At 36.3% G+C, this 20,342-nt stretch overlaps 1 protein-coding gene across 5 annotated transcripts; it reads right to left on the reverse strand.

Annotated features, from left to right (window-relative positions):
* Window positions 1-4,636: 4,636 nt before the first annotated feature.
* LOC128856121 (phosphatidylinositol 4,5-bisphosphate 3-kinase catalytic subunit delta isoform) lies at window positions 4,637-18,958 on the reverse strand. Of its 5 annotated transcripts, none has more exons than XM_054091519.1 (11): window positions 18,835-18,958; window positions 17,927-18,771; window positions 14,818-15,471; window positions 14,046-14,749; window positions 13,774-13,974; window positions 13,506-13,712; window positions 12,850-13,437; window positions 6,988-7,294; window positions 6,753-6,923; window positions 6,553-6,672; window positions 4,637-6,497 (listed from the first exon to the last, which is right to left on the reverse strand). In XM_054091519.1, exons 2-11 carry the CDS (start codon window positions 18,071-18,073, stop codon window positions 6,369-6,371), a joined length of 3,228 nt encoding a protein of 1,075 aa, XP_053947494.1. In that variant the 5' UTR covers window positions 18,074-18,771; window positions 18,835-18,958; the 3' UTR covers window positions 4,637-6,368. The 5 variants fall into 5 exon arrangements, with proteins under 5 accessions (XP_053947494.1, XP_053947496.1, XP_053947495.1 ...); XM_054091521.1 differs by having other exon boundaries at window positions 17,927-18,449; window positions 18,620-18,958; XM_054091520.1 differs by having other exon boundaries at window positions 17,927-18,449; window positions 18,606-18,958.
* Between the last annotated feature and the right edge of the window lie 1,384 nt (window positions 18,959-20,342).

A 20,342-nucleotide genomic window follows, 5' to 3' on the forward strand; every position in this document is an offset into this window, starting at 1 on the left:
GTGAGAGGAGATATCGGAAACATATGGTTAAAATTTTGTACCAATTTATCTCCATAAATAAAATAAAAAATGTTCAGAATTATGCACCCCGGCAAGCAAAAGTATTTCATCACACTGTACGACAAAGTAAAGATCTATTTTTTTAGGTCTGAATTTTGTTCAGGGGTAGGTTAAAGTTCTCACTTCTTGCACGCCCTTATAATAAATCGGGGAGCAATCAAAAAATATAAGTGGATCGGTGATTTGAAAGTTTACGTCTGAATTTTATTTTAGGGAGCCCAAGGTTTTCATGATTTTTCACATTTTTACGGCGTATGAAACTATGTGATCCTTACATTTTAGCCACACTTGCGGCCAAGTGCAGGGTTCGTGCGTCATAGGAATCGTTAAGCAATCTAAGAGCCAAATGATATAGTCGTTGCTAAATTATAAAATTTCACGACATGTCTATGACATTCAAAACTTTTTGGCAAGATGTACTTGGCCGCAGGTGTATATGATGTGTTGTGGATCATTTTAACCCTCTTCCACAGATGGGTAGGCTTTATCTCTTGAACGCTAGAAATAAGTCAACACGGAAAATGTGTACTGGTTAATTTTGTTAATTTCGTTACTATGTTATTATATGTATTTTTGTGAAATTCCAATGTATTTAAGTTATCGTACACATTTCCCGTGTATACCTTTGGTTTAAATCTGTAGCCCGTTTCTGGAAGAACTCGGTAAATATTGCCAATTATAATAACGTCACAGCTATTCGATCCAAACTGCTCGATTGGTCGAGATAAAGTGTTTGTAATAATCATTAATCAACAAAATGTGGAACAGTGAGCGAAGGTAGGTATGCATTTTCTTCGCTTTGCCTCTTTATCCAGTTTGGAGAAGGCAGAACTAACAGCGCGGTTGTTAGGGTCGATGATTTAAATATCATCGGCATACGCCAACAATTGTACGCTCTTATAACAAATTGCTCCTGAGCGATTAAGTTCGGCGGCTCGCACGATCCTCTCGAACATCAGGTTAAAGAAGTCACACGACAGCGAGTCACCCCGTCTGAAACCTCGTTTGGTATCAAACGGCTCGGAAAGTCCTTCCCAATTCTGATGGCGCTGCTGGTGTTGAGCAACGTCATCTTGCATAGCCGTATTAGTTTTGCGGGGATACCAAATTCAGACATCGCGCGGCATATAGGCAACACCTTTTCGTACTTCCGAATGCAGCTTTGAAGTCGACGAAAAGATAGTGTGCGTTGATTCTCCATTCATGGGGTTTTTCCAAGATATGGCATATTGTGTATACATGGTCGATTGTGGACTTTCCTTTAGACACTGATAAGGTCCAATTAGTTGGTTGAATCAGTCGCTAGAACCTTATAGGCGGTATTAAAAAGACTAATCCCGCGATAATTGGCGCAGATTACAGGATCACCCTTCTTATGGATTGGGCAGAGCACACCTAAATTCCAATCCTGGCTGGGTCATGCCCGAATGGATACAAACGCTCCGACTCTGAAAGTATTCGATGCGGTACCAGCTGGTGATCGCAGAGGGAGAGGAAGACCCCCTCTGCGTTGGAAAGGTCAGGTGGAGAAGGACTTAGCTTAACTTGGTGTGTCCAACTGGCGTCCATATTTGTGGCGAGCGTCTTGATGTTCGTATATAAATACGTTCATATGTATGTATATTATATAAAGTAGATTTACATTACCCATAACATTTATTATACCATGGCCAGTTTTTTTCTTTTAATTAAAAACAATTAACATTTTTCAGATGCATTCACATCCTCTTCGTTCAATCAGTCGTTGTTCAGACGGCAACGGAGTGCCATTGGTTAATTTTTTCGTTTATCACCAAGGCAATCTCAGTTTTTTTGTAAACACATCCCAAGTAACTTCAGCCCATCTGCTGATTCTATCAAATTTGCTCAGAGCCGAAAAACGGTTTGTTAAAGACCACACCTCTAAAAATCTTTTCACTATCGCTGGTAATCTATTATGCTTGACTCGCACAATTTTGTTTTTCACCACAGTTGATGCAACGCGGGAATACCAGAGCTGCCTTGAATTACCTACATGTGTTTGTAAGGCAGTGAGTTATACCAGTTTAATTAGGTATACTCGCTAGCGGCGAATAACTCAATAACTTTGTTGTTGCTTTCACATGCAAATTTTTCGTCAAGTTAGTCGAGCATAGAGATACCGAGCGGGAAATTTGTGAATAGAGAAGGCCTTATGTGTCGTTATTAACTCGCCTTATCCTTAAAATATCGTTCATAACGCTATGCATCCATAGGTAGTATGACCCAACATGACGATAGTTAATATATATATTTTTGTAAAATAGGGATTTCTAAATAGGATGGGCCAATTTTAACAGACGGTGACGGTTATGTTGCTTTGGCGGTGTCAGTCTGTCTGATGCCTAATTACTATGACAAGTTGTTACACTAAAGCTCGTCCGAAAGGTAAAATTCTGTAATGAACAATTTGATGATATGGAACGAACGGGCTTGACCATCAAGGTCATGTTATCCGACCCCACTAGACTTTCTCATGGATCTTTCTGCAAGCCTATGGGTATGTTCAACAATGCATTATAATGCGCAACATACCATATCAGAGTGAGCAGTGCGTTCAAAAATGCAAATATGGCAGTACTGCAAATGCAACGCGTTTTTAAACGTCATTTTTGTATCAAAAGTTGTGCATTATTTGCAGCAAAAATTTCACTAGTCTACAAGGAAAAGTATCCGAAATAATTTAAACTAATATCTGCTTCTCTGTCCATGCAAAATTCGGATTGATAACTAAAATTAATTTATTAGTTTGAGTTTTCGAGATATCCTAACCTAAAAGTGCAAAAACCCCCATTTTTGCCCATATTTGAGGTTATGTAGCCTTGCAGATGTTTTCTTTCACCAAAATTAAAGGATGGCATCTTTAAATACAATCCTTCTTTTTTCAAATGGCGTTTTGTTTGCTCAAATATCATTTTTTTTCGCAGAGATATCGCATTTTGAAATTTTCATGTTTCGAAATTTTCCTACACCTGAAAATCGATTAAGATAACATAGACATGATATAGTCGCTTACTAATTTTCTTGGGTTTGAGGGCCTGAAATATATGGATTAATAGTATGTAAATTTGGAGTTTGTGGGAAAGCCTGCTTGCGGTTATGTGGGTTAGCCTGCTCGCGGTATGATAGGGGTGGTTTCTAGGGGTTAGGGCTGTGTGTGACTCGGTACCCAAAGGTTAGATAGTGTAGGGATGTGGTGAGTCAGCACACTTATGGTGTGAGACAAAATTTTAAGAAAAATAAGACTCAATTCAAGAAAATTAGTAATCGAATATATCATGTCTATGTTATCTTAATCGATTTTCAGGTGTAGGAAAATTTCGAAACATGAAAATTTCAAAATGCGATATCTCTGCGAAAAAAAATGATATTTGAGCAAACAAAACGCCATTTGAAAAAAGAAGGATTGTATTTAAAGATGCCATCCTTTAATTTTGGTGAAAGAAAACATCTGCAAGGCTACATAACCTCAAATATGGGCAAAAATGGGGTTTTTTGCACTTTTAGGTTAGGATATCTCGAAAACTCAAACTAATAGAGCAATTCTGAGGCCAGATTTGGATTCAGCGCATCATAAACCTTCGGAAATATATAGTCTGGTTTCTGGGTCTGAATGTTGGTTAAATTTTGTCGGCCTGTGTTTTCACACTGCCAATAAATACGCTAGTACAATGTCTGATGAAAAGTGTGTATTTAATTATTTATTTTAGTTTTCAATACAAAAATTGATGAAAAATACGATATTTAAACTTTATTTTATTATACTTTTCTTGGTTTTAGTGATTACTTTAGTACATCGGAAATAAAATTACTGCTCAGAGTCCGACTGAGCATGGAGAACGAGTTCACGTCGGGAAGGAGGAAAAAGAGCGTGCTTTGGGCTAAGGTCGTAGATGAAGTAAAAAAAGTTAATAAAGATTTAAAAATAGATAGAAACATCGCCCAGCGAAAATTAAATTAATTTTATTAAATTAAATTATTTTTGGGTATTTTCCGTTTTGATATTAAACTTTTGACAAGATATGTCCTTCTTTTAAGCTTTACACGTTTTTTTTTCTTAAATTTAATAAAAGACTATCGGTTTTTTCCTCACAAACATCGTCCATGACCAAACTTAGTAACAATTCCATTTTACTGCACAGCGCGTTCATAAATGCAACAAATCTATTTGCAATTTTTCAACAAATCTATCAGTTGCATGAATTGTCACATTGACAGTGCTGCCAGCGCTGCAAGTACTGCGCATTATAATGCGTTTCTGAACATAGCCTATGCGGTTCAATGGTACCGTGTGAAGCCGGAAAATTTGAACCATACATAATGGCAAACACAGACCTTTCAAACAAAAAATTATTTCGTTAATACTCCACACACACGCGTCTTGTTTTATTCAATTTCAACCCACCTCCATTGAGGTGGAATACAAGTTCGAGAGCCCATAGCCAGTGCCGGAGCGTAAGATGAGAGGCTGCAGAGCAAACCACATTTCTGCTCAAAAGACTCATTTATTTGGTAAAATTTGAGAAAAACTAAACAAAATCAGTTATTCTATGTAAATTTGGTAAATTATTTATTAACCGGAAAATTTAAATAAAAGCATAATTATTCGTATTATATACGTATGATTCAAGATATCTTTTTTAGACGGGGCTTCTCATAATCGAATGTATCTTAGATTGCTTCGGTTGCTCCTTGGTATTTCCAGCCCTTTTTATTGTTCGTTGAGCTCTGCTTTTACAATAGCCGTGCACAAATTACAGGCTTCGACCATTAGTTTTGTAACTTCCAGTCGCTTTAGCCAATGAAATATCAATATATACACTTTTATTATTTTTTATTAGATCTATTCAGTGTAAAAAGGAAACTTTGCATCATAAACTATGCAAAAGAAAGTAATTTTACCTTAAATAATATGCATTGAAAATTATCTTGAATTGAGTTGTATTAACTGAATATGCATATGGATATTATTTTAATTTTAATTATTAAAAAATACGTTAATGCATTCAGATAAAGTGCGTAGGTGTATAAACGTAATATCATAGATATTCTAAGCTATAATTTATCGACTTAATCTTTGCAAGTTTATAAAAATCACGTCATACATTTATAGGACATATTGATACATAATTATTTTTTTTTTGTTTTCGTTTTTTGTTGCCTAAACTTTTCTAGTATGTATGTATACGAAAGTTTTATAAACGAAAAAAAAAACGTTAATTTATAACTTAATAACATAGACCATGCAAAGAGCAGAAAATTATAATTATTAGTATTATTAAAAAAAATGGACATCAGTTAGAGCATGTTTCCATGACATTTAAACGCGCCTGAATTATCCCTTTTCTGATTCTTGTTAATGCATTGTAGTTTACCGACGAACAAAAATGTTATATAAATTACATTTGCAAGAAGTTTTCAAGTACCTTCTATTTATGCCTTATTCATTGCGTTTCATGCGAACATAGTTGGCTTCTTATTAGAGGCTTTTAGATTTATGAATTAAGATAAAAATTAGGGAAGACAATTGTAATTCGAATGCTAATTGAAACTGAATTGCCACCAGATGAGGCAATTCAGCTGCTAAATTTTGAAACACGAATCACGTTAATCAGAACATAATTCAGGCAAGCATTTCGAAAAAAAGAATTGGAGATGGCGAGAAGACGAGAAGACGAGGAGGCTTCCATGAACGTAGAATTATGTATTTATGAATTTGGTAGATATTTTCAAAATGCGTGAATAGTGTTGAATTCTGATTTCTAACCTTGCTTTTACTCTCACTTGAACACATTTCAATTCAATTACAAAACTCTGCACATCCTATTGTTCCTACGTTAATACTACATCTTTAAAACATCGTAGGTTTTTACTTGCCCTACGCTATTAATTCGTACCACTACGATTTCTTCTCATATACACGTCGAAGCAAAATTACAAACGCACTACTATTTGTTTATAAAAAATATAGTTTATACTACAACAAAGACCGTATAACGCAAAGCTTCAAATATATATTATTATAACCCATTGAATTTAAGTAGTGCAAAGTGCAAGTTTCAACTGTATTAGCAGAAAAAATTTTAAAATTCTTGTTAAAAAGTTGAAAATTTTGCATACATTTTGAAACTTTGGTTTATTTGGTGTTTGTTGTAGAATAAAAAAGTAGTAGTGTGTTTAAAATTTTGCGAGGACATCTATATGAGAAGAAATCGTACCAATTAATAGTGATTAAGGCAAGTATATGGAGAACTTCCATACGTCCATTAGTCCTTTCGTTTGCATTTGCTTTATTGTTTATTATTCTTTGAAAAATTATGCGAAGCCCAGTTCAATGATGTCTTCCATGAGTTGACTAAAGCTTCACTGAACTTTGAACGAAAATGTTCGCGAGCTTTTTCTTCGGTGTAGTCGAGAACCTTAAAAAGGAAGAAGTGGTTTAATCAAAACACAAAACGAAAATAGTATACATACCAAAGTTTCCTTTAAGTAGTTTAGGTCCTTTTCCGATGACAATTCTGGCAGTCCAGTTGATATCATCATTGAGAAAAGAGATAATATAAGGCAGCCATGCTTTCGTAACACTAAAAATGCCTATGATATAAAAGTCAACTAAATTAATAATCGGGTTACAGACAAACATTTTTTATTATAATTGGTTTTGGTTTTCTTGCCTTTTCGCACATGTTTTGGAAATAAAGAAATTCTTCAGAATCTCGATCGTTACGCCCTTTGCTTATGACATATACAAAATCGTGGGTTAGAACAAAAGGCACCCGCTCTCGGCGCACACCGAATTTCTCTTTGAAATGACCGAGGATGTGACCGAAATCAATGTGAAAAAGCTACAAAGACAATAATTAAATATTTTAGTAACTTCATGATTTCTGATCATTTTCTAGCGGTTACCTGTCCATTACGTTTAACCATAATATTGTCTGAATGGCGATCGGCCACGCCGAGAACATAGGTGGCCACACAATATCCAGCGCAACTTAAAGTAAATTCATTTATGGCTTTGTTCATTTCTTCCTCAGTACGATTATACTCCTTCAACCAACTAAATAGAGACCCTTTCTTAAACGGTGATGTTGCTGAGAACATGCCTTTCTCCTTTTGTATGTTGGCGATTGTTTCTGCATTTAGTACAACCTCGATCATTCCTAGGCGACGTTCCATACTAATGCAGTTGTAAATGTTCATACGGAAGTCCATACTAACGAAAAAATAAAGTATACATAAATATCACAAACAATTTTTTTTAAATAGGCAAATATTTGTATATGGCTAAATTAGTGCTGGTATATTTTGGGTGAAAAGTAGTCTGTTTTTTGGAAAATAGCAATTATGTGGTCAGGCATCTTTCAGATTATTATTATTACTAGCAAACCCGGCCCCCTTCGCTGGGCACACTAAAATAGAATAGATATGGTTTAGAACAGAAAATATATGGTTTTCATATTATTTATTTCTTTATTCTTTATTCAAGCGCTTTGGCATAAACAATATTTTTTGTTTTTCTATTTGTTTTTGAGTAAATATAAAATATAAATTGAAAATCAGGAAAAAAGAAGATTGTTTTTAAATTTCAAATCAACGCATATGAATAAACAATCGTCTTTTTTCCTGATCATCCATGAATTTTTCGTTTCAACTTATATGTTTTATTAAGCATTGGAGCTTTTTTAACCATTATCCATTTATATTTTTCAAAAAAAAAAAAACGAAAAAAATTGTTTTTTCCACGAACATATAATTTCATTCGGATTTCACATTAAATTCTCAAATTTCGTAAGAAATTATTCACTGTTCCAAAATCCACTCCAAAAAAATTCACAAACAATTTTTACATGTTGCACTTACGTTTTTTCCTTATGGCATCCAAATCAGAAAGAAATATTGACACATTGTAACTCACACTGTCAATTTGACAGTTCAGTTCCGCCCCAAGCGTTAAAAAAGTAAGCGACATTATGGCTGGCTCAAAAGAACGCTGTAGCCGTTGCCACTGCTCCGAATTACAACCAAACTTTACGAAACCCATTTTCAATACTTACTTAACAATGTGCATAAGTTTGGTTTAATTCAGTGCAAAGACATGGCGGGTCCACGTTTTGGCATATATTTCGAGACCCTAGTCGTCAATAGGTATGAAAATTACCCCGTATTAAAGCACTTATCAATAGCTTTCATTTGATACCCATATTGTACATACACAACCAAAGGTTACCCGGGTCCACGTTTTGACCTATATCTCGAGACCCCAGTCACGTAGCGGCATGAAAAATACTCTGTACTAAAGCATTCACCAACAGCTTCAATTTGATATCCATATTGTACAAACACATTCTAGGGTCCACGTTTTGGTCTCTATCTCGAGACCCTAGTCACGGAGCGGATGGAAATACTCTGAACTAAAGCATTCACCAACAGCTTCCATTTGATACCCATATTGTACATACACATCCGAAGGTTACCCGGGTCCACGTTTTGACCTATATCTCGAGACCCTATCTTCCAATAGGTATCCAAACTATACGGAAACCATCTTCAATACCTCCTTAACAATGTGTGTAAGTTTGGTTTAATTCGGTGCAAAGACACGGCGGGTCCACGTTTTGGCATATATTTCCACACCCTAGTCATCAATAGGTATGAAAATTACCCCGTATTAAAGCACTTATCAACAGCTTTCATTTGATACCCATATTGTACATACACAACCAAAGGTTACCCGGATCCACGTTTTGACCTATATCTCGAGACCCCAGTCACGGAGCGGAATGAAAAATACTCTGTACTAAAGCATTCACCAACAGCTTCAATTTGATATCCATATTGTACAAACACATTCTAGGGTCCACGTTTTGATCTCTATCTCGAGACCCTAGTCACGGAGCGGCATGAAAAATACTCTGAACTAAAGCATTCACCAACAGCTTCCATTTGATACCCATATTGTACATACACATCCGAAGGTTACCCGGGTCCACGTTTTGACCTATATCTCGAGCCCTATCCACCAATAGGTATCCAAACTATACGGAAACCATCTTCAATACCTTCTTAACATTGTGTGTAAGTTTGGTTTAATTCGGTGCAGACACGGCCGGTTAGCGAACACACACAAAAAGTGGACTTTATTTTATATATAAGATTTTTTTCAGTTTGTGTCCGAAAAATCCAAATATCTTACGGAACCCTATTTTTGTCCAAAATAAAATGTAATCCATGTTACTCTTGGATAATGTAGTTTTCGAATGGTGAAAGAATTTTTAAAATCGGTCCAGTAGTTTTTGAGCCTATTCGTTACAAACAAACAAACAAACAAACAAACAAACAAAGTTTTCCTCTTTATAATATTAGTATAGATTATTTCACCAAGCTACAACAGATATCGAAAGTAAAATTTCCGGCTTATGTTCTGCATGTCTAAATTATTAAACAAGTTATATTTTCTGAATCTATAACGGGTTGGTTATCCGTGTCTATTTAATTCTAATGAGACTTATAATATGATAAGAACAAATGATCCATACGTATGTGTACGCTTTCTTTTTATTTAACTTTTGTTTAAATGGCGGGATGAAAATCCACAAAACGCCAGGGTATTCCACCGTTAATTCATTGTTAGCTTCTTTAATAAACAGAACAAAATGTACTGTGTACTTTTCATTGCATGTGATAACACTGATTTAAAGTCTTTATAAAGGGTGATCAATTTAGAGGTATTGGGTTTAATTAAAATAAAACAACGAAAATTCAAATTGATTGAGCAATCTTTATTATTTTTGTGTAGAATCATTCATGGTCCGAGGCGAGAGATAAATTGCTCACCGAAACGACGACGCAGTATACCCATTGTTTCATGGGCTGTATGGCAATAGCGCCGTCCTGTTGGAACCAAATCTTGTGAAGATCACGGGCTTCAATTTCCGGCACCAAAAAGTAGTTTATCATGTCGTGACAACGTTCGCCATTCATTGTTACCTCGACGCTAGCCTCGTCTTTGAAGAAATATCGGCCTCCAGCCCATAGACCGCACCAAACTGTTGTTTTCAATTTATATGTATAATGGCTGTTCTTGAATGGCTTCAGATTGTTCTTCAGCCAAAATACGGCAAGTTTGCTTATTGACGTAGCCATTAAGCCAAATATGGGGCTCATCGCGGAATAAAATTCGGATCCCAAAATGGTTATCTTCAGCAAGTTTTTCAAGAGCTCAACGACTGAAATTATCACCCTTTGGAAGAAGACTTCTTCAAATCTTGAACTAGATGCATTTCATACGCTTTCAAACTAAAATCTTTGCATAATCGTTCAAGTAGTGCCATAAGATAGGCCAAGTTGTTGAGATCGCCGAATCGATTCTTCCGCGACTTCGTCAAAACTCTTATTTATAGCCGCAATATTCTTTTCACTTCGGTTGTACGTGATCTAATCGGTCGAGCATCATCCAATAAGGTAAAATTATTCTCAGTTTTGCCGAATAGTACGTTCGGTACGATGGTTATGTACACTACAAGTTGGCCTGTGCGCGCGATGAACACTTTTCACAGAGCGTCGATTTTCGAAATACAATTGTGCGATTTATAAAGTTGTTGAGGCGGTAAGTCTTTCCATGATGAAATGCCCAACTTCGATGACAGTGTCATTATCTGCTGCTTCTTTTGCAGTTTGAACTGCCTTTTCATGAATCGGTATACCATAATGACATGAAGACCACTCCACGTGAACATTTGAGAATTCAAACTCTGAGAGCTTCGCGTGAAACAGAGCGATACAGCGATTGCTGCAACAGTTGTTTTTTAAGAGCTTGCAGGCTGTTTGGGTGTTCGAGAAGATAAAAACGCCTGATGAGCGCAGATGAGTGGAGAATGTGCGACATTCTATTTTAAAACCAAAACTTCCTTTCTTGAAAATAACTTTTTTGAATAATCGAACTGTGCAACCAATAACGCAACTAAATAAAACGGGTCTTTTAAATTCATAAAGAAGCATTGATGCCATTTGTAAAAAACCGAAATTTCAATAAAGCTTTAAAATTTACCAAGAGGTAGAGGGAAATATTAAGATAGAGGCAACGTACCTATCTTAATGACTACATGTCTATATTAGCAAGTAAAATATAACGTTATGGCTTTTATATAGGCAAACTATTCAAGAAACTTTATTAATCACCGTCTCTTTTCTCTCAGGCAGAGATATTATATGGCAGAAATCAAAGTTTCAGCAATAAATTGGCCTGGTAATAATTGCACCGACCCCAACCTCAGGGCAGACTAAAGATGGCACATCAATATAAGTATTAGCAAAGCTCTTTTAGAGCTAATTTACTATGTGATACATTTTTAGGCAAAGTTAGGTAAATGCTAAAAATAATACATTGAAAAGGCAAAATATACGGAAACTGCATATATTTGTAACCAATTAAAAATATATATAAATATTATAAAATAACCTTCCTCATATGGCCGACAATTAGTGGAGGATGGGTCCATATGTAGAAGTCCACACAAGTGCGAAAAGTTACTGATCGCCATTCACTTGGGAATGGCAAGAACGATTCTTCAGCGCCACCAGAATTGGGAAGGACTTTCCGAGCCGTTTGATACGAAACGAGGTTTCAGACGGGGTGACTCGCTGTCGTGTGATTTCTTTAACCTGATGTTGGAGAGGATCGTGCGAGTCGCAGAACTTAATCGCTCAGGAGCAATTTGTTATAAGAGCGTACAAATGTTGGCATAGGCCGATGATTTCAATATCACAACCGCGCTGTTAGTTCTGGCTTCTCCAAACTGGATATAGAGGCAAAGCGAATGGGTCTGGTGGTGCACGACGACAAAACGAAGTACCTTCTGTCATCAAACAAACAGTCGGCGCACAAGCCCTAATTTTTTAACAGTGTCAAACTGGATAAAGAGGTAAAGCGAATGGGTCTGGTGGAGAACGAGGACAAAACGAAGTATCTCCTGCCATCAAACAAACAGTCGGCGCACTCGTCGTATCGGCACCACGACATTGTTGACAGTTATGATTTCGAGGTTGTAAAAGTCTTCGTTTATTTAGGAATCAGCATTAACACCGATAATAATGTCAGCCTGGAAATCCAACGCAGAATCTCTCTTGCCAACAAGTGCTACTTTGGACTAAGTAAGCAACTGAGTAGTAAAGTCCTCTCTCGACGAACAAAACTAACACTCTACAAGGCTTTCATCATGCCCGTCTTAACGTATGGTGCAGATGCGCGAACGATGACATATATATTATTTCAAACGAAATATACAAATTTACGTGACATGAACAAAAAATTAATCTCTGAAAGAAAGCGTATCATTCAAGGCGCATTTATTAAAGGTGGTGGCGCTAGACGCGAAGCAAAGTATTGGGAAACTAGAAACCAAATAATGAATTCGCCTTGTTTCATTCTGAGCTGACAGCCACATGGACACGGCAATAGAAAAAAACATTTCAGCTAATTTACCAACACCACCTTTAATAGATTCGCCTTGGTATCATTTATTGTCATTTCATTTCATTTATTTAAGGTGATGGCGCTAGACCAACAACAATGCAAAACATTGATTGTCAAAGCAAAGTAAGAAAACAAGTAATGAATTCGGAATGAATGAATAAAGAATAATTAAGTCTGTGCTATTATTAGTCGTTTTTTTTACGCGCATATGTATCTATTATTGCGCATTTCAAATGTGAATGCCTTCGTTCATCAAAATTTTAATAAATAATTTTTAATTTCGGTTCTTTACTCACCCCTCATTCTTCCATAATTGATCCATAACACGCAACATTTGCAGTGTTAACATATCCTGTCGCAGATCATCGCCATTTTTGAAAATTATATAAATATCGTTGCAACTTTGATCAGCATTTTTCAGGACAATCCAAAGCGGCCTCATTTTAGAGTCCATAACCTTGCATTTGTCTGGTTGGATGCCCTTGCAACGAAAACTTGGATTCAATGGATTTTGTATGCTCTGAAATATACTGCTATTGCTTTGGCTCGAAAAAAAATCTTGCATCTCTTTGCGACCTTTTTCCTTACTTCCCTTTTTTGCGATCAAAGAACCGGCTTTGAGTGCATCGAGCACTTTTAGCTGCTTACAAAGATGCGGCACATGCGGCTTGCAGCCTTTTAAATACCCTTCGAGCAAAAGCCCAAATCGTGTTTGCATCGAGAGTGTTTGCATTTCTGAACGCAAATGCCAAAAAAAATAGTGGCCAATACGTTGGTTGCGCAAAGCACGCTCCAGCAGAAATGTTACCAGATCACAATCCAGATAAGACTCGTGTTTGATGGCCTGCACCAATTGCAAAAGATATAGCAGCAATTCCTCATCTCTGCGGATTTGAAGAAAAAATTATGTTCAGAAATTAGCCCAGAGTAAAAATTTGCTGTTTATGCCCACCTAAGGAAACGGAGACAGCGTATGGCGAAACTTCGTACGGCTGGATCTGGATATGCATAGTCAAGCAATTCAAGTGATCTTTCAACTGATATTGTAGGCCATTGTTGTAATAACTTCCAAGTCTCAGCAACTTCGTCACGTTCATTCCAGTTAACACAGTGCAGCAACGTCGATAGTTCTTCAGGCGCTTCGCCTAATATTTCATACCTGAGCAGACATAAAAAATGTAGTTGCATTGTTATTTTTACAATATAAAAATTCACTGTACCTTCTTGACCATATTGCATTGCGATCCTGATCGTGCATTTCGTATACTTTATCAATACGCAGGTACTGCGATAACATAGCACTGATGGGCTTGATGTTTTCTTGTAATTTGTCGCGATTTAAAGTTTCACTATGATCAAGCTCTTCGGCATACTTCAGCACCGCTTCCATAGACGGAAACTGTATATTTTCACAACAGTTACTGCAAGAAATAAGAATAATAAGAACAATTTCATAAACTAAAAAACAACAGCTTCTCAATTTTATCCTAACCTGTGAAATGCCAGTTTCACTATAGCACAGCCATCCTTACGCGGATTTGGTTCGATTGTCCCTAATGGATGGAAAATTTCATCTGACTGTATGTCATCTGCATATGTCCATGTGTAAAGTGCTTGACAGCCATTGCGCATTTGATGTTTATAATCAAATATGGTCGTATTCACCCAAGCCAAGGGATTATTGTTCACGTAAGTGTTGGCTTCTTTATAAATATTGTCGCGGCTTGTATTAGACGACTTCTTCGAGCGAGATGCCTTAGTTACTTCGTAAATGGCCATGCATAGACGTGCCATACGCGGTAAATTTTGTACTTGTATGTCGAATGAGATGTCTTTCTCGAATGTGAATGAACGATTGTTGCTAATTGCGATTTCTATGGATTGTTGCGCACATAGGCGGCGCTCACCATGGAAGAGACCTACATGTACACCTACCTTGATGGCACGAGACAGATCACAGTTTACATTTTCGATTTGATGCAAACGCAATCTAAATGGGGTCACTACGTGCCATGATGAGGTGGTCTTTAGTTCCTTACCAGGGGTATGAGTGTTAATAACTGACACAGGAATATTTTCTGGTCTTCGAGTTCGCTTGTGAGAAAAACTCAAATCGTTCTTGTAATTTATGTACGATTGCAGTGTTTGAATAGGCTTTAGAACAACATTGGGAACATCCGAGCCGGAAAGACTTTCCTTTGGGTAAACATAAAAGTATGAACTTAATATGATGATTTTAATAATACAAATTACTTATAATTTACCTGTATGTATATAAACTGTATTAGGGGATATTCACCGAATATGAATTCATCTCGTCCCCGCACTTTTAATATATAGTCTGACGGTCGATCACCAATCCTTATTTGAGAACGCTTCATCTTCAGAAGCGCGGACTCAATTACTGTAGTGGAGGTGTCATGTTCGCTTACAGGAATTGTATATGAACCTTCATCGTTTTCCAGTTTGACAACTATTAGAAAACTTGTGCCACCCAGCCGCTTTCGTATCAGTTCAGGCATGACAGCGGTATTTGCAATACGCATCGGATGCTCGTAAAGCAATTTCTCTGACCATGTAAAGCGGGAACGCACCTGTTCCATTTTGTCGCAGAGGTGTGCCAGCTTGCGCCGAAAGTCATCAACCTCGGGACTACGCTGCGAACTATATTCTTCAAAAGATTTGCCAATCATATTACTCACCAATTTGGAGAGTTCATAATCACTGGATATAGAAGAGGTTTCTGTGCGTTCGCCCAGTCGTAGTAGGCAAAAAAAAGGTTGTATTTCAGATAGGCGTTTAGTTTCATCGGTAAAACAATCAACGTTAGCGAAATTAGATATGCCACTGACTTCATAGTCACAAGGATCTTTTATTAGATGACATAACGGAAAGTTTTTTGCTTCTTTAATCACCTCCTAAAACGAGAAATAACGGACAATTTAATATAATAATATAATAAATATTCCAGCGATTTATTTAATTTGAGTTGAATTTCAAAAACTTCTTACATTCGTAAGGCATTCTCAAGCTATATTGGTCACAAAGGTTTTTGGAGTAAAATTACATTTTGATGGTTTAAAGCAAACTAGAAATTGTTTTGGTATGAAAATTCAGTTCCATAATGCATTAAGAGCTAGATTAGATTTGACTAGAGATTTGCACTTCGACCTCTTGGCCTTTTGTACCCTCTACTTATCACAGTGCCTCATCCAGGCCCAGTTCCTTTATTAAACTTAAGATAGAGCTGGGTTGGACTGAGCGTATGTGCCATCGATATTTTTTTGCAACTTTTATACAATGTTTGACTGACATTTTGATATTTTGATATATTTCTTTCGTTTCTAGCTGGAGCAAAGTTTTTTCGCCTTCTTACGCGCAATCTTCTATTCCTTGATTTTTGGGTATTTTTTAAAAGTGAGTTTGGTGTTTTTTGTAATATTCTGTTTGCATATACAGCATTCCCATATACCATTTGTGGAACAACATTAAGACGCACGCCACAAATAGGAGGAGGAGCTCGGCCAAACACCCAAAAAAGGATGAACGCACCAATATATATCTTCGCATTCGACACATAAATAGCACACTTGGTCTTTGAATACAAAGACGTGTCCCTAGCACATTCTGAAAATACATATTTGGAATTAATGGGAAACGAAAAAAAAATTGACGCAAAGAATGTTTCCCGATGCTAGTATTTTGGGCTATATCCACCATATCTTTCCTTTGGGAATGCTAGCATACTTCCTGAATTCCGTCTCACAACCATAATTTTTTCGAAATTGTTACTTGAGATTTTTATTTTGACAACACTCAATAACAAGTTTCAATAAGCTTCTTTTTCTGAATTGGATGGTGAAATTCCAAAGCACATTCTCTGAGAATGTACTGAATCTCAAGACGCAATGCATTATAGCTCATTGTCCCTTTTTTCCGCGTGCATACGGCTGAGATATCTTATTTTTCTTAGCGCTATAGCAACACCTTTGAGAAAAAGGTGTGCTGGAGTCTCCCGGCACTGGCCGCAGAAAAACGAGGACAAAGTGCAAACATTAAAGATTCATTCATACATTAAAGATTTATAGCTTGTAGCATCGGAAGAACGGACGGAAATTTAGTTTTGACATATGTATGAGAAGAGTGCGAAATTTTTATCCGATATTTTCAATTTTTTTTTTTTACATTAAAAATGCATTGAAACCTAAAGAATATATTTTCAATGTTTTAAGCTTAATAGAAAGTATAAAAAGTCCCTATAAAGTCAGTGAAGTGATGAGCATCGAACGAAAGACGAGTAAGAACGAAAACTTTAATCACGTTTTTCTCGAAATCCGTTGTTCTCCGCCCTATCGAATATACATAAAGTAATCAAAATATCAACTCAATGTTTCACAGGGATATTCTTTAACATACTGGCCTTTGCATGTCCCTCAAATTGTATATTAATTATCATTAAAAATATTGTTTTGATCAAATTAAAAGAGCCACGTTTGAGCAGGTGCAGCCCGCCATTTTTTTTTTTTTTTTTTCAAAACATTTTTTGTATATTCATTTAAGCATGAATATTAAATGTAATTTATTTTAAGATAATAAATACTCTCAGTTTTTTCGCAAAAAATTATTAAAGAACTCGTTGTCTGGAGGAGCTGCCCCCCTTAAGGTAAGTCGCTTGAGTTTGCTGTTTCATATTTCAACGAAAATTTTTAGATCCTTCAAACTTGAAACTTTGTTAATCTAAAATGTATCACAATTTCTCTTATAAAATTACTAAAAATATAAAAAAAATTCTGATTAAAAATTTTAATGAAAATTTGTTAAATTTTATTACTTGAACAAAGTTTTAAACTTGGATTTTATGGCACTTGTTATAAAATGTACTAACATTTTACAAAAAAAGGAAATAATAAACGAAATTAAATAACAAATAACTAAATAAACTAAATTTATCAATATGAAGTGCTTTTATAATAAACTCCGAATGCAAAAACAATGATAATATATTTGCTCCGGAAATTCAATATACTGTAAAAGATGTCTCGGACAAAGCGACAAAAGTAGTCATGGTGTGCAAACGTCTGGCAGGAAAATCTTTGGGCAGCTGCGCAATAAGATGATTTCTGTGACATCTTAGCTAATAAAATTTGAACCCTTCTCGGCAGTGGAACAACGCACTATAGATATCACTTCCCTATACAAGTCAAGGCATAGGAGGCACAAAGACACATATTTTGGAGATAAGTGAGCCGTATTGGCATACACTCTAGTTATTATTTGACTGTTATTCACTACAACCTTAAGCAAATGGTCTTTAATGTTCGTCGCTGTAACTTAGTTAGAATTGCGCCAATGTGGCTTTACAAACCTACTTACCGCTTTAATTTCCCGGATCGTGCAATTAATAGGCACGACCATTAGAATGAGAATGCCATTTGGCATAAGGCAGCTGATTTCGGCGCGCTCAGGCACCTCATTCCTCCAGAAGTCGATGGAGTCGGTGGGACAGGAGAGTGGAGCCATTCTGATCTCAAATCGATTGTGTACTTAGCAGATTTTTGTCTTTCCAAATCCACGTTAACCGTAGTTAAATATATTCAAAATCCAATAAAAAAGTCGTTTTCAATGTTAATTCCGTTCTGATGAGTGAATGGATGCAGATCCTCAAGTAAAATATGCATACCAGTACAACATTCCCACATTGATATCCTGCGAGCTCTACTTTATCCAAGCTACATATTGGGCACCCAGCGGACAGTCATTACTGATTGCTGATCTGTTTACAATAAAAACTTGTTATAGTTCCTTTTGAATTAGGCTATACTCCGGCACATCAGAGTGTGCTTTTTACGTTTCCTCGCAGTGAAACTTTACATGTGGTGATGTTATAATAAAAACGCTGGAATCATTAAGCACAATTTCTCTTGACTTTAGTCACTTTAGCAGTTTTTCAAAAGAGAACAAATTAGAAATAGAAATATTTGCGAAAATTATTGCTATTGCCGTTTTAATACAAAAATATATGTCTTTTCACATCGTCTGCATCAAAACGAACATCGTTTTATTTACAGTCACACCAATCGCCGCCACTGTTGCCACTCCATTTAGCGTTATAGAAAATACACCAGAGAACGCAGCACAGGTAGTGCGAGCCAAATAGTTTGCTAGCGTTCCGAGAATTCTCTAATAGTCACTTTTACCAACAAGCGCCTTTCTTCTCCCTACGGAATTATTTCATATATATCAAATATTTCGTAATTCTAATTTGTCTTTTAATAAGTTACTGGCATTTTTACTTTAATATAATATGCAAAGAACACAATTTCCTCGAAGATGTATTTTCTTCATTATATTTCTTCAACTCTTGCGTCTTCTTGTTTTCGTGTTTCCTTCCCAAGTAGAAACGGCAAAAAGAGAATAAAAATCCAAAATCCTCCATATAGAATGTCAAACGAAGCGAAATGTCAGACCAGTGCCGTTCCCCACATTTTTGCAGAGAACGCAGAGAACGTTAATGTATAGTGCAGAGAACGTTAAATATAGAGAATTCTCACGAGCTACGAATAGTGTGAATTGTCAAAAATGAAGTCTAACCGCCGCCGGGGTGTGGTGAAACTTTTAACAGAGATGTTTTACAGCGATTTCTCCTTTAGCATATTGGCCCTGCACAGTTTTTGGCCTCTGTAGGAAATCAAATTGACGATGAAGAAAAAATGATTGAACATTTCTTATATGCGCCAACATTTCATTAACGTTCTCTGTATAGGGAAGTCTCAATGACAGGAACGTTTTGAATTTTCAGGGGTACTCGTTTTGCGCGCGAGGTACACCACAGCCACATTTTTCACCAAAGTTAACAGAAATATGCTCAACTGGTGAAATTTAACAGCCTTTGAGAATTAAGAGCATTTTTTTGGAAAGTTTTCCTTTTGTGCGCAAAGTTAGGTTACAGGTGCTTTTTGTCTCTTTATTTGCATGGAAATTCAAATAATTTTACATTGACGTTCTCTGTAAGACGTCTTCATTCAGTGCTGCCAACTTCTGAATTTCAAATAGCACTACCAGGTTTTTGGAAGAAAATACGACATTATAGCCCTGTAACAACGGGTCCTTGCGACCGTTGCGGCAATGAATTTGACTGACAGCAACATACAGAAGGTATCACCCCAGTAGGAGTTGCTTTCTAAGCATTTAAATTAGCCCTAGTCTAGTGTATCGTACCTCCTGTGTTTTGTTGTTTATATTGCTTTCGACTCCCGTTACTCTTCACAATCAATTAGACCCCATCCTTTAGTCTTGGAGCCTGACATCACAACGAATTCGGAAGGCGCAATATCTTATTCTCTCATTATTGATTGTGAATCTATTAGTCAACGACATTAAATATTATATCTCTGCCAGCAACATCAAATTATTTCCTATCAAGGATCATATAACCACATCATTACTGTCATAGTCAAAGTTTATGGTATGCTCCGAAATTTATGGACAACTCAATATTTTACACCAGTAAACACTCGACTGCTACTAGCTAAAACGTATTTGTTACCAACGTTACTGTATGGTTGTGAGTTATATACTCCTTGTGATAGTGTGTGTCGTAGTAAGCTTAATGTTTTGTATAACAACATTGCAAGATACGTGTACTGTAAAAAACGTTATGACCATATTTCTGTGTTTGCGAAAAAAATTGCTTCTGTATCCTTTTACGACTTGCTTAGGTTTAAATGTTTAGTTTTACTCCACAAGATCATAAACACTCAGAAACCCACATACCTCAAATATCGACTTA

Source organism: Anastrepha ludens, chromosome 2 (genome assembly GCF_028408465.1).
Source record: "Anastrepha ludens isolate Willacy chromosome 2, idAnaLude1.1, whole genome shotgun sequence".
Lineage (NCBI taxonomy): Eukaryota > Metazoa > Arthropoda > Insecta > Diptera > Tephritidae > Anastrepha > Anastrepha ludens.

Bases quoted from the DNA above. Each gene is read 5' to 3' on its own strand.
- LOC128856121 (XM_054091519.1), bottom strand. From the start codon at position 18,073: ATGGCTCCACTCTCCTGTCCCACCGACTCCATCGACTTCTGGAGGAAT. The intron at 14,750-14,817 runs GTAAATTATAAG...GTTTACCCAAAG, and splicing joins TACAGTTTATATACATACAG to GAAAGTCTTTCCGGCTCGGA. The intron at 13,438-13,505 runs GTGGGCATAAAC...TCAAATCCGCAG, and splicing joins CGCTGTCTCCGTTTCCTTAG to AGATGAGGAATTGCTGCTAT.